Here is a 13,892-nt window from a genome sequence, read left to right on the forward strand (position 1 = left end):
TAATGACAGTCTTAATTTCTTTACACAGCCGAAGGAGGATTGCCCGACGCAGGCAGATCTACTTTTTGACGTGTTGCACCTGAAAAATAATGCAGGAAGTCTGCCGCCACAATTTGTTCAATTCATCGACTAAAATAAGACTTCGAAACGTCAATTAGAATTTCTGGATACTCCCTCGCGGCTATCCAGCTTCTCCATTGTAAGCCCGTGACGCCTGTTAATAGCAGCCTAGCACATCGGTATTATGTCCGAAGTCTCCAACACAATGAACTGTAAAATTTTCTGGGCTGCTTTTTGGAAACCCAGTAGCGAACATTTATCCCCGTTTCATATAACATGAATCGTCCCGCGCCCTCGTTCGCAAATTTTGTAAACACAAAGAACTAACGAAAAATGGGTAAACCTACACCATCCCAAAGTTAAAAAAAATACTTTCAAACTTTGAATTTTTATAAAAATGGTAAACAAACACAATCACACCAACAGTTGAAAACGAGATACAAAATGCTAGGCGTTCTCTAAACGCTCAACCAGCCATGAGTACGATCAAAACTACAATAATTTGGACGAGATGTCCTCGAGCACTGAAATTTATAAAATTCGCACGGCTGCTACGATTTGACTACTCATGCTCTGAACGGAGCAACCATGACCGCGCCGCAGCCTATGTGTGGATTCAGTTTTTTTACATACACCTCCCGCGTCCTCCCCCGCGGACGACGTGATCAACAGTGCAGTACTGCCACCAAGCAACACCTTTGAACCGCACAGCGGCTACTGCTCATTCGAAATGACCCAACACCCCGTCCTCCGTTGCAATGTGTTATTTTCGAAGCAAACCATCGACGGCTCCACGGCAGCGGCTAGTACTTTGCAAGACAACTACATCACACAGCTCTACTATATATACAGCCGCACGATGAAACTGGGAGAAGCACGGTGCACACACCATGAGGAACAATCGCCAAGCATATCTCCTCGGCGTTAGCTCCGGCAAGGCTCTTCGGAGCCGCATGGCTAGGCGCCTGTCCTCCGTCAGTAGAAGCTTTCGTAGACGCCCCATGGCACCACCACCATCCCAAGCCACGCCTCCCGTTTCACCAGCTCCTACTGCCCCAGCCTACCCGGCCTCCCCACCCGTCTCTCCCACGTACACTCCTCTCTCACCGGCGTACCGCGCTACTCCGTCCAGCTTGCCGCCAAACGAGGCCGATCCAGCCGCTGCACCTGCAGCTATTTCTCGGGCGGGAGAGCGTCGCTCACCTGTATCACCCACCTCCCCGCTTCAGCTCTCACCCAACCAGTCCGCGCTCTCCCCATCTCTGTCCTCACCAGACTACACACCCAGCTCACCATACACACCATTGGCTCCAATCACCACCACTGTTGGTTCCCCTGGATCCTCCGCGGACTACTGCCCTAGCTCACCTGACTACACCCCGAGCTCACCGGCCACACCACGACCGGCCCTGATGCCGGCGACCGGGTGCCACCTGGAGATTACTGGGCCAGAAGCAGCCACTGACGTGGTATCAGACAGGAACTCCGTCGACATGGAAGTCGACGACAGGGACATCGACTACGAGCTCGCCGTGCGCGATTCCATCCGCACCGAAGGGGAGGATGCAGCCAGGAGGGAAGCGTTGGAGCAGAACAACAAGGTGAACCAAGAGCTTGATGAGTTCCTTGCAGCCGTGGAGGACGTCGAAGACATCGACGAGCCACCATCCTCTGGTCCGAACCGCAAGATTCCTCCACCACCCCCTGGCAAAGGCAAGGAGCCATTCATCGACATCTCGGACGGAGACGACGAGTGGTGACTGCCATGCACACCAGTTGCCAGCTAAAAAACGGCAGGGCTGAAGTTGACGGCAGCCCATTATCCACTATGTGTTTCCTTTTAATTTTCGGTCCATTGTGCCTGCTGAAGCCGAACTAGTTTTTTATTGTTTTTTAGTAATCCTGCTCCCCTCCGTTGTATCATCCCCATCCCAAGCCAACCGCAACATGTAACGTCATGCTTTCGCATTAGTATTTAAGTAACTATCATGCGTCGTTCAAAAAAATCTCTGCTTTTCTGTTACATGAAGTATATTTTCCCTATTCCTGACGAATTGGAGCGAATTGCTCATAATTAATGGAAGATATAATCATGGACAAACCAAGCTTTATATCAAAAATACTCCACGCAAACAAACTTAAATTTATAAGGCAAGGTACCTTGGCACCTTTGTCACAAGCAGGCACGAAAAAACGATGAACACCCGTGCACCGGCGCGACGTACAAAATAAAAAACTCAGAGCCACCAGCGGGAAATACTCTTGTTAAGGGGAAAACAACTTACACGTCCCTACGCCATGGCTATATATTGCATCGATGAGGAAAACACGAAACGCGTTTGCTTCACATGCAGGTCACTTTTTTCCCTCACTAGACGATATCACCCCTGGAGATTACATGCCATAACAAATTACCACACGCCAAAAAAATGGTATCCACACCCCGAGCAATTATCCCGACAATCTATGGATATAAGCGACAGACAAATCGCCCCATTATTTAATAGAAAATTACACAACAGAGTCTTTCCATACTGTATTTGTGTCAAAAAAAAATATCGTTTTTAGGTGAGCAAAAAAATGTTTGCGCGGGTGGACGTGGTTTCTCCGACCTGACGAGGGCCATTTCACATTACGCAGAGAGGCACCGTGGATCCAGTTAACACAAGGGGGGGGCCGCACCCGTGGTTGCTCGCCGGTGAATCGATAACGGGCGCATGCAGTGTCACTATCATGTCTAGTTTGCGGTACATCAAACCACTTCTTTTTTTTCCTGGTCAAAAAATAGACGCCGTGAAACTCTGCTTCACACAAAGAACTGTTTTAACAGGATTTTTTTTGTATACAGCAATATCCTCGGACTCATTGCCCTGCGTGCAAGGAGTGGACATGGTAGACACCGACTAGACACGTATTGATTTTCTGCTTTTCACGGTGAAACAAAAGACCTTCAGATCGGGCCACACCGCCATCGGCGAGGTTTTGATTCCCCTCTTGCACGAGGCGTTTGTCTTCGTTAGTCTTGTTTTCCAACTCTGGTTTCCCTGTATTTTTCAATCTTTTTCTTCACATTGCATTCTATCCCTACCAGGACACACAACATAATCTTTTTAACCCGCATGGTACATTTCAAAAACAAATAGCGGATATAACACCTACACAAGTTTTCTCTTAGACGCCCGAAAAAATGTTTGCATCATCAAAAAACTTTTGTTAAATTACATACAAGCTATGACCAGCATAGGACACCTCCCATAACTCTAGACGGCAGCCTCGGGATTCCAATGCAGTGTCACTCAACATGGGGCCGTATTAGTCGCGTATAATTATACTCCACGCCATTTTCCACATAGATGATCGGATGCCACGTAGATATTGTACGTATCTTAGGTGAAGACGGTTTCCGCCGGCCCCACGTCATTAGAATCGGTGTTGGACCCGAAAATTACGTCGATCAGGTGGAGTTGATGCCGGCGATAGGCGGTGGGTACGGGGAAAATATTCGAATCCTTGCGTGTGCGCCATTGCTGGTTGTCCTTAGGGTTTGAAAGGTTCTAATGTTTTGTTTTAATATTTAACTTGCTTTTATATTTAAATTTGCATTAGTCCTAATGTGCTAGCATATAATTAAAATCATAGCCATGTTACCTAACCATCTATATGCAAATTTGTCACTACTATTACAGTAGGATTCAGCAAAGGCCCTCATCATGTTAATGAAAGACATGCACATTTTTGTTTGCAATGATGGATTACAATTTTTTTGTTTATGTTTCAAACTTCTGCTAAACTTGAGCTGTGCTTTCATTGACAAATTAATGAAACATGAAACCACCATCATTCCAAATGAAACACAGAGCTAAGCATCACCAGCTACATAATAATTCAACATAGAACATAGATCCACACAGATTCAGTAATTAAGAGCATCACTATAATAGATTGTCTGACTACTCAGTTCAAAAGCAAACCAAACATTGTTCAACACAACTCACACCAGTAGTTCCAACATCATAAACCAAAAGCAAATGTACAGATCAACCACCATCCACAGGAACTAGGCATCATGCATCCTCATTAGCAAGCACCATGAGAAGCCCTTGATGCTCTGCCCTTATCTGCTTGGAGCTGCCAGTATGGGCTAGCTCCTCGCAGTGCTGCCTGAGGCTACCAAGAATGCCATCCCTGGGCTTCACCTTGTGCCATGGACAGAAGTACATCCCCCTCTTCTTGAAAGGGAGGTCCCCAGCATCCAGCTTCTTCAGCAGCTTGGTCCAGAAGGATGCAATGTTCCTGCTGTCCACGGACTCGCATGAATCCTGGGAGTCATACTGCACAACAACAAATTGTACAAGTTAAGATTACAGATACATAGCAAACATACTGAAATACATGCATTGCTACAGAACAGTGAGTATAGCTCACCTCCAGGGAGCCATCTGAATCCTCCAACTGCTCATATTGACCAGGGAAAGCTGGAGCAGGCACTTCTGGAGCAGGCACAGGAGCAGGCACAGGAGCAGGCACAGGAGCAGGCACTGGAGCAGGCACTGCTGGAGCAGGGACAGCCTCATCCTCCTTGCGCTTCCGCTTCCTGGACCCTTCACCACCCTTCATACAAATAACATAAGTCCCCACATTAATCCACAATAGGAAAATGTCATCCAAATACTATGCATACCAAACAGGTCATCTTAATTAGTCTTTAATTATTTTTATATTTACATTATGGTAGCACCTTTTCTCATCATGATTTCATTCTACTATACATTACAAGATCCTTTCAATCATAGCACAGTAATCCCATGATAAAATCCTCACATTAATCTCAAAAGGTTAATATTCTCACATTATGCTAGGTCATCAAAATTATCTGGATGCTTACATTTTAATTTTGCAATATAATCAGAACATACTATGCTCTAATGGGGATAATGCAGCTGCTCTGTTAATCAATGCATCACAACTGGAATAAGTAAACAAGCAAGTAACTATATCACATGTAGTCATTTTTTTTCATGATATCTATTGATACTTCATTATAATCTTACAGAATTACTGATAACTACTTGGAGGCTTTCCAACTTAGCCATTAGGTGATGTGCAACATCATTGGCGCATCATGAGCTAAACAAAACAGCAAGCTATTAACTATGAAATTACAAGCAGCAGCAATGCAACCATTGCAACTAGCAGGTTATCTTGACAAGACTTGCATGACCTAATTGATGAATCAGAACAACAATGAAACATCCTCCTAAAATAACTTAAGGCAGCTACATACACATCATAACTAGGATCCTCTTGGCCACAACTCATGCCTTTAATTTTCATGCCCTACATTCTTACTATGATACATCCTCATCATCATCAATGGCACACTCTCTTTTTGTTCTGTTCTCTGCACTAGCTAGCACTCCAATACTATAGTATTATCAAATCAGTAAGGATTAACTATAGTTTTATATCGACCCACGGATGCAGTGCAAACCGAGATTCTACAAATTTCAGGAACCTCCGCACACATGGAAATGAAATTAAAAGAGGGGGGAGTAAAAGAGCATGAACATGCGCTTACCTCCGCCTCCCGCACAACCACCTCTTCCTTCCCCTTCCCAGCATCCGCCGGCCCACGGACGGCGACGCCTTCCTCAGCCTCCGCCTTCTGGTCCACATCATCCGCCAGCACCGGCGTCGCTGCTCCCGCCACTCCTTCCGCGACAACCGCCGCTTCTGCCTCGGACTTCCACAGATCTGCCGCCGCGACCAAACCCTGCGCGCCGCCCTCCTTCAGATCCTCCACCTCCCGCTCCTTCACCAGCAGCTCAGCCTCCGAGGCCGTCGCCGACGCCTCGGCTTCCGCATTCTCCGCATGCAGCACCGCAAACGCGGCCGACGACGCCGACGCCGCCTTGCTCCCCTCCTTCTCCATCGCCGCCTTGCTACCCTTCCTCTCCACCGCCGGCGATGGATGTGGTCGAATGGGGCTAGGGTTTTCTGTCTCTCTCCTCTCCTCTGCTCTTTGCCAAATTTGGGGGCGGTTGGGGGGAAATGGAAGGGGACGGAGAAGGCGATGCGGCGGGGGACCTTACTATACTGGGAGGGGACACGCAAGGGACACGGAGGCTCACGGAACGGACAACCAAAATCACACGTCATCACCTCTACTTTGCCACGCCATCCCGTACAATGCGTATAATACAAAGTACAAACTTTATACAGGGACCACCGTATCCGAACCAACCGGTATCGCGCAATCCGGACCGGAGCACAGGCGCATGGAATATATTTCCACGGGGGTCAAACGCTGTACCACCGACTGTTCAGCTCTGAGTTTCACCGCAACCCGTGCCGCAACCTACTTGTCAAAAAAGATTTTTTTCACACTTTCGTTACGGGCACGGTCAGACAGAGAACTGCAACCACGCACGGGCCACTGATTTCCCAAATTTAAACCCAGCCGAGCAGGATGTGCTGTGTTGACACGGTCGCGGTGCCGACCAACTAGTATATAGCTACCAAATGTGGCCACCGTTTTGCTTCCATCACCTACACTTCTCACTAAGCCCTCCTGATTAGGATAGCTCCCAGGCTACACGGCGATGAACGGCACAGGCTGCAACTCCATCCACACGGCCAAAAAAATGCACTGCATGAATCAAGGCAACCGCAACAGCAAGTCGGCTACAAGCTTTGACGCTTTGCCCGATGAAATCGTGGTCACAGTAATCGCTGCTGTTGCAGCGTCAGCTGTTGCACCGGCAGATCTTGCATCCGCATTCTTGACGTACCAATTTTTCTACATCTCGCAGATAGAACTAAACCGAGCTGCAATTGAGTATGCCCAAAATCAGATCCCTAACATTTTCTAGTGATTGCACAGGTGCAAGCGATTCTGGACTCTTGGGAAGAGCAGGCACGTGAGGAACAAGGTGTCGCACCTTGGCTTGGCCGTCCGAGCTAGGAACTGGTCCCTTCACGCCGATCGTTTCCTGCAAAGTTGTGCCGAAGCTGGTAATATCGATGCCAGATACTTACTGGGAATGGTAGGTTATGTCCACCATTTTTCAGTAAAAATTACACATACATAGCTAGGTTAATATAAGTAACCCGAAACGCAAAGTACATCAACTCTAATGCCATTTTTCCACCTCATCCTGTCTAGATTCGTTTCTACTGCATAAGCGACAGAAACGCTGGAGCAGATCTATTGCTATCTGCTGCATTTGGTGGCCTAAAGGAAGCAATCTACTCACTAGCAGTGATTGTATTCAATGGAAGTGGAGGAACGAGGGAAAGCCGCGACATCGGAGCCGCCGTAGCTCTCTGCGCACGGGCGGCGAGCTTGGGTCACGTCGACGCCCTACGCGAGCTTGGTTTCTGTATACACGATGGGTACGGAGTTGCTAGGTCCGTACCTGACGGGCGTAGACTAATCGTCCTGGCGAAAGCAAGGGAGATGGCCGAAGCTGCAACTGGGTCAGCTTCTCTCAGTGGTTTCACCCCACTCAAGAAACAAGACGTAGCAAGCAGATTCATGGTGGAGTGGGCAGAGCGTAGGAGGGCTGAAAACAAGGAGGGAGCTGATAGAGACGCTCCACACGAGGGAGGCCCATCCGACGGGCAGCTACGCATGTGTGCAAATAAACTATGCGGGAGAGAAGAGACGAGGGGGAGGGAGTTCAGACGATGCTCTGTTTGCGCTTCAGTGCACTACTGCTCACGCGCATGCCAGGCCAGGGACTGGATCCAGTCACACAAGGCTAACTGCGCCCAAGAACAAGCGCTGTAATTCATGTTGTAAACGTTTCTACCAAGGATTTCCCGATTAAGTTTAAAGGCCAATTTAACCAAAAGGTAGTTTAACCAAACTGCAATTACTTTTTTTCAGTTCCTTTGTTAATTCCACGAGTTTGCTATAGGTACACAGCGGATTTTTTTTAATAACACGCAGATGTGGCAAAAACTATAGAGAGAAAGTACTTATTACCCCATTAGATTCTACATCAAACCACTCAAACAATTCTTCAACAGCATACACCTAGTAAACAACTTGGTAAAAAATTCGATTAAGGCACGACAAATAATATGATCATGCATGGATGAACAATAATAAATTATATTGGTCAGTAAGCTAGTCCAATTTAGTTTATTTTACCGCGGTGGAGGTCAACCGGATTTCACATAAAATTAAATAGACGAGGAAATGTATTTCCTAAATACTAGAAAATAAAAGAAACTACTAATTGCGTAATACGGTGAAACTAGACCAAAATCAAGTTAACATCTAAATTATGGTGGAGAGCTTCCTTTTTACTATACCGCATGCGCTTTTTTCAAAAACGACCGACGGTACCGACCATGTTAAAAAAAAAGGAACCTCGCGGCCAACAGATTTACTTCCGAACTATTTGGAGTCGCCCTTCTAATTGAATGGATAGAATTACTTTTCCAAGATAGACAATGCATACCTATTGCAATCGAGTGAAAAGCGGGGAAGGGACTGAACTAGCGGTGACTCGACACACAAACCACACCGCCACCTAGCTCAAATTCTCCCTCACTCGCCTATTCTTTCTCGCCGCCGGTACAACCCCGCCGGTTTGTTGCATAGATTAGGACACTCCAACTAACCACTCGCTCGCCGATGGGGCATGTGGTACCGTGACATTTACGCCGTAGGATCGTATCCCCGCCATCACATAAATGGCAACCGCGTCTTTACCGTTGCCGCCATTAGAGCATCCCCAAGCGTATCCCTGACGAGGCACCCTACAAATGTTTTTTCATCCAGATGGCGAAATTCGGCCAAGTCGCGCCCACGGTTCCTCGTTTTCGTCCGGATTTGGACCCTCATTCATCAAGCGAACCAACGCCATCCCCGGTACCCCGGGGATCTATCGGAAGTCCGGACGAGTGAAAAGCGGGGAAGGGCCCGAACTGGCGGTGACTCGTCCGCCTTCTCCACACGCCCGTTTTTAAAAAAAATTGTGAAATTGTGTGCTCCCCGGAAGGTGCATGATAATCACTCGGTGCATGTTAAACTCCGATTGCCATATCATCTACTGGGGGGAGGAAGTAAACATAACGGGGGTGCACATTTTTAATGTGTGCTCCATGGTCGATGGACTATGTAATATGTGCGCTGCACGTGCAGATTGTTTTTCCACCGTCCACATATATATGTTACTGATTGGATCCAAATTGTTTTACTTCTAATTATTTAAACGTTTATATTATTTTTGTTCGGGAGGTGGGCGCAGATTTTATTATCAATTCGTTGTACTGCATGACGAATATTGCCAAGAAAAAAAGGGTAAAACAACTATTACTTTTTCTCTCTTTCCGTGCAAAGCAAGGAGCAACAAATTAGTTCGGGATGCAGGTGCGGCTTAATAACAAATGCGGACACAAAACACGATCCAAAATACATAGATAATAATATATTTTCACAATACAAGGGTACTAGCTTGATAAAACAAACGTACAATAATTTAACTGGATACATCATAGCTGGGGGAACACCATTGGGGAATAACGAGATAGCTAAAACACCGGTAGCTAGAACTTGTCTGCCGCACTAGGGCTATAGGATAACAAGCACCCATATATGGAGAATAGAAAATCTAAGCTAGACTAAGACGGCGCTGTCCTGGGAAAAGGATATCAAAGTGCTCATCAATCCAAATTATTATTGCCGTACCCAAGACTATAGAATTGATTGCCATTAGCCAAGCCACGACTGCATATATCCACGGCAAAGCTAGATGAAGCCTGATGGCAAGCAACACAGCCGTGCCTGCTAGCAGGACCGAGAACTGCTTCACCAAAAACCAGCACTTCATGAAATCAGTTGTGCTGTTCTTCATTTGATCAACAGTAATCACCGCAGCTAAGGTGATTACCACCGAGAACAACCCCAGCGCGACCTGGACAGGCTTCTGACGATCCTGGTACATGCCGATAGCATGTGAAACAAAGGCTACGGCAGCCAACAGTGCCAGTACAGTATCTGCAAAAAAAAGAAGGGGGAAGATTAGACTGTGCATCACAAGAACGAGAGAAAACAGTGGACACCAACTACAAAACGACGGAAGATTTGCCAGATCAGTATGGTAGACGAACCCATCAAGTCGATTCGGCCAGATCACACCCCCCCGACAAATATCGTGTTTTTTCCTCTCTATCTATATTCAGGTTGTTGTTTCTTTGCCAGGTGACTGATGTTCACCGAGCGGCACCACCTTTCTCTTATATGGAGGGGAGAATGGAGTAGTCAAATCAATCCATCCAAAAACACAATTTCCTATCGGCTCGCCGTGACCGTGCGACATGTGTTAATTTGTGACGGTAGGGCTTGTAGGTTGTACGGCTAGCTAGCCTGTAGCATCCGTTGGGACTTTGTGATTTCAGGTAAAAATGATAGTTTTTTTCACGGGCGGTGGAAGACTCAGCTAGCCACACACACCATAACCACAAAGGTAGCTGCCATAAGCAAAAGCACTAGGAAAATAGAATTATTTCTACAGCACACAAAAGGAAACAATGAACTGCAAGGAGGAGGCCATAGAAGAAGATCCTGCAGATTTACCCGGTTCAGGGGCTATTGTACCTGTATCATCGGCTTCCTTCATTCGGGTGAGAAATGCTTCCATTTAATTTCATTCCGGTGAGAAATGCTTCCATTTAACATCGAGAAAATAATGAGCTCCTTTTTAACCTAAGCAGGAGCAAAGGAGATCATCTTTTGAACCATGCAGTGAAAACACACATCAACAATCTCAATACCCAAACACGGCTAAAACAATGATGCCTCTAAACATTAAGCAGATACTAGACGCATGGAAGAAGCGGAAGGGAAGTGTACTAGTTGTGAACAACACAGTTCTTTCCACTGTAAGTAACCAAACAATCATCCTAGCCATTTAGTTAAAAATAAACATATGGGATGCGTGAATTTTTTTGCCTGCTACATGGTACAGGTCAGGATAATTGGCCGTATACGGAGCAAGATTGCGGATGACAGAAAAGGATCATTCAAGATTGAAGATTGCACTGGTGAGATTAAGGCAGTGATATGGTTCACCTGCAGCAGACAAGAACTAGACTGCATTCAGTAAGTTAGCGCTACGAAATTAACTTACATCGAGCAGTATCCTAGAATCCCGTAGAATTAATTTTAAAATATTTTTATTTTTTGTAGAGATGATTCATACGCCAAGGTGGTAGGAAGGATCAAATTAGATGGATCAATTCCAGAAATTCTCTGTTATAGCTGCAAGATTGTTACAGACTTCAACGATATCACCCACCACCACCTGAGTGTAATAGCGACACACGTAGACCTGGTGCACAGACCGGTAAGCCACGACACACGTGCCATTTCTACTTTGGGAACTATCTAAAATGCGTTGAAACTTATTCATGAATAACTAGTACAGTACTGAATTATTTGCCACCATCGCATGGATTATTTAAAAAAAATTCCTGACGGCACGTGCACACAAGGTCTACAAAACTGTACATGAGCTATGGGCCGCTGACCGGATGAAAGAAAATAAGCAAGGATCTACAAAAAGGAAGATCAATCAAAATACAATATCTGAAGAGCCATTCAAAAGGAAAATCAACCGTCCGCCACAGGAAACAAAGGCAAGTGCCCAAACATAACCTGTGCTGTTGTAAAATGATGATATTTTTTGTTATTATGCGGAAGACCAATATAAAAAACAAAACAAAAACAGGTAGACATGGAAGCAATTTGTGCGCCCCCAATCCCCTCCGGAGGAATGAAGACAGCAGAGACCATAATGTGGTTTATTCGCGAAGAAACAACAAAGTAAGAACAGTAATACCTGAATATAACCTTATTTTTTAACTTCTACTTTTTTTCCCAATATATTGTTCCTTCCGGTATAACACTCTCTAGCGAAAATACGCAGGTTAGGTCCCGAGGGAGCACACATCAGCATGGTTTGCAACAAACTTAAGCTCGATGAAAAAACAATCAGGTTTCTGTTTTAAATTAAAACTTTTCTTAATTACAACATGCATTCGTTGATCGTATCAATTTTTTAATTTTTTAATTAGAACATGCATACCTGGCGTAACTGTTTTTCAGGTCATACATGGATGAACTAGTGCTGGCTGGGGAAATATACACAACAGTTGATTCAGACCACTTCGCCACCTCTTAGACAACAATATAGACCGCCGTATAGGGGTGCACCTGCCGATGGAAGCAGCAACTTCGAGAAGAGCAATGTATGTAACCACGACCACAAAAGGCTAAGTTAGGGTTGGGGTTCTCCTTCTAGATAACAGGTTTTCCCGACACGTGGTGGGCCAACCTGGAGATTGCAGCAGCAAATCCGAGGGAAGACATGGGGCCCACCATCTGATGGCAGTTATGGTCGGGATTTGTTGCCCCAACCTCCCCCCCCCCCCCCCCCCCCGCCCGCCGTTTATGTAATAATATAAAGACATTTTATCCTCCTTAAACTCTAAAACAAATGCTTTGAATGATCATTGCCGGTACAACCTTACGAAGATCGGGTTTTGTTTCTTGTCCAAATCGTTGCATAAAATAAATTGACAGTCCAAATCAACCTTTCTCACATTAATACATAGCTGATGGTCAATGGAACACAAAAAAAGATAGGCTTTTTGACAGGACAAAGTTAGATGAAGCTAAATAATGTGTGTTACCACGATCGAGTAAGGATAAGGTAGGTTTGTTGTTCTCCTTTTCTAGATGAAAATATACTCCGCCATATGCACGGCCACTTGCCGATGGGAGCATCAACGCCGATGCAATATTTTTGTGTTACGCGATCAAATATTGAACAGGGGGGTGTTTCTCCCCTATAATATCATCGAAAATAATGCCCCCCGCGAGCACTTGATATATAAACTTGTTTAACCTCCGTACAGGTGTTTATCCTTTCTGTGAAGAGGCTGTTTGGGTAGCTTGCTACAATGCGACACGACTAGGTCATAGATGGATGAACAAGTGCTGGCTCGGGGAATATGCACAAGGGTTGATTCTGACCACTTCGCCACCTCTTAGACAACAATATATTCCGCCGTATAGGGGGGCACCTGCTGATGGAAGCAGCAACTGCGAGAAGAGTAACGTACGTAACCACGACCACAAAAAATTAAGTTAGGGGGTGGGGGCCCACCTGCCGATGGTAGCAGCAACAACGAGGAAGACATGGGGGGCCCACCTGCTGATGGCAGTAAGGGTAGGGTTTTGCTCCCCCCCCCCCCCCCCCCCGTTCATGTGAAAATATAACGACATTTTATCCTCCTTTAAACTTGCAATAAATTGCTTCCCTGAACGTTGCCGGCAGAACCTTACGAAGATCGGGTTTTGTTGCCCCAGTTTATGTAATATTATAACGACATTTTTATCCTCCTTAAACTTGCCACAACCGAGTAAGGATAAGGATAAGGTAGGTTTGTTGTCCTCCTCCTATATGAAACTATACTCCGCCATATGCACGGCCACCTGCCGATGGCAGCGTCAACGCCGATGCAAGAATTTTGTTCTACGCGAAATGATCAGGTTGGGCTCTTTCTCCCCTGTACTATCATCGAAAATCATGCTCCCCGCGAGCACTTGATAGTATAAACAGTTTTTATCTCCGTACAGCTGCTCAACTTTTTTGTGAAGAGCCTGTTTTGGTAGCTTGTATTTCTGAAAAAGCATCGGCTTTTATCGTTATAAAACTGTTGAAATAAATATAGAAATGACATGTATCGACGGTGCATATGCAATCGACGGTCACCTAGACAGCTCAATCAATTTGACAATCTATCTTTACCTA

At 45.8% G+C, this 13,892-nt stretch overlaps 4 protein-coding genes across 4 annotated transcripts; 3 read left to right on the forward strand and 1 right to left on the reverse strand.

Annotated features, from left to right (window-relative positions):
- The first annotated feature begins 919 nt into the window (after positions 1–919).
- Positions 920–2,043, forward strand: LOC127330021 (uncharacterized). Its single transcript, XM_051356387.2, has one exon. It carries the CDS (start codon positions 951–953, stop codon positions 1,818–1,820), a length of 870 nt encoding a protein of 289 aa, XP_051212347.1. The 5' UTR covers positions 920–950; the 3' UTR covers positions 1,821–2,043.
- A 1,975-nt stretch (positions 2,044–4,018) lies between these two features.
- On the reverse strand, positions 4,019–6,117 carry LOC127332648 (uncharacterized). The gene is made up of 3 exons (XM_051358959.2): positions 5,639–6,117; positions 4,486–4,671; positions 4,019–4,391 (listed from the first exon to the last, which is right to left on the reverse strand). The coding sequence occupies exons 1-3, from the start codon at positions 5,990–5,992 to the stop codon at positions 4,125–4,127; spliced, it is 807 nt and encodes a 268-aa protein (XP_051214919.1). The 5' UTR covers positions 5,993–6,117; the 3' UTR covers positions 4,019–4,124.
- Positions 6,118–6,662: 545 nt separating this feature from the next.
- On the forward strand, positions 6,663–7,852 carry LOC127328586 (F-box protein At5g50450-like). The gene is made up of 3 exons (XM_051355178.2): positions 6,663–6,847; positions 6,944–7,106; positions 7,226–7,852. Exons 1-3 carry the CDS (start codon positions 6,663–6,665, stop codon positions 7,850–7,852), a joined length of 975 nt encoding a protein of 324 aa, XP_051211138.1.
- Positions 7,853–10,605: 2,753 nt separating this feature from the next.
- Positions 10,606–12,461, forward strand: LOC127328587 (replication protein A 32 kDa subunit B-like). Its single transcript, XM_051355179.1, has 5 exons — positions 10,606–10,698; positions 10,891–10,956; positions 11,043–11,176; positions 11,264–11,420; positions 12,378–12,461. The coding sequence occupies exons 1-5, from the start codon at positions 10,606–10,608 to the stop codon at positions 12,459–12,461; spliced, it is 534 nt and encodes a 177-aa protein (XP_051211139.1).
- Positions 12,462–13,892: the final 1,431 nt, after the last annotated feature.

Source organism: Lolium perenne, chromosome 2 (assembly GCF_019359855.2).
Source record: "Lolium perenne isolate Kyuss_39 chromosome 2, Kyuss_2.0, whole genome shotgun sequence".
Taxonomy (NCBI): domain Eukaryota; kingdom Viridiplantae; phylum Streptophyta; class Magnoliopsida; order Poales; family Poaceae; genus Lolium; species Lolium perenne.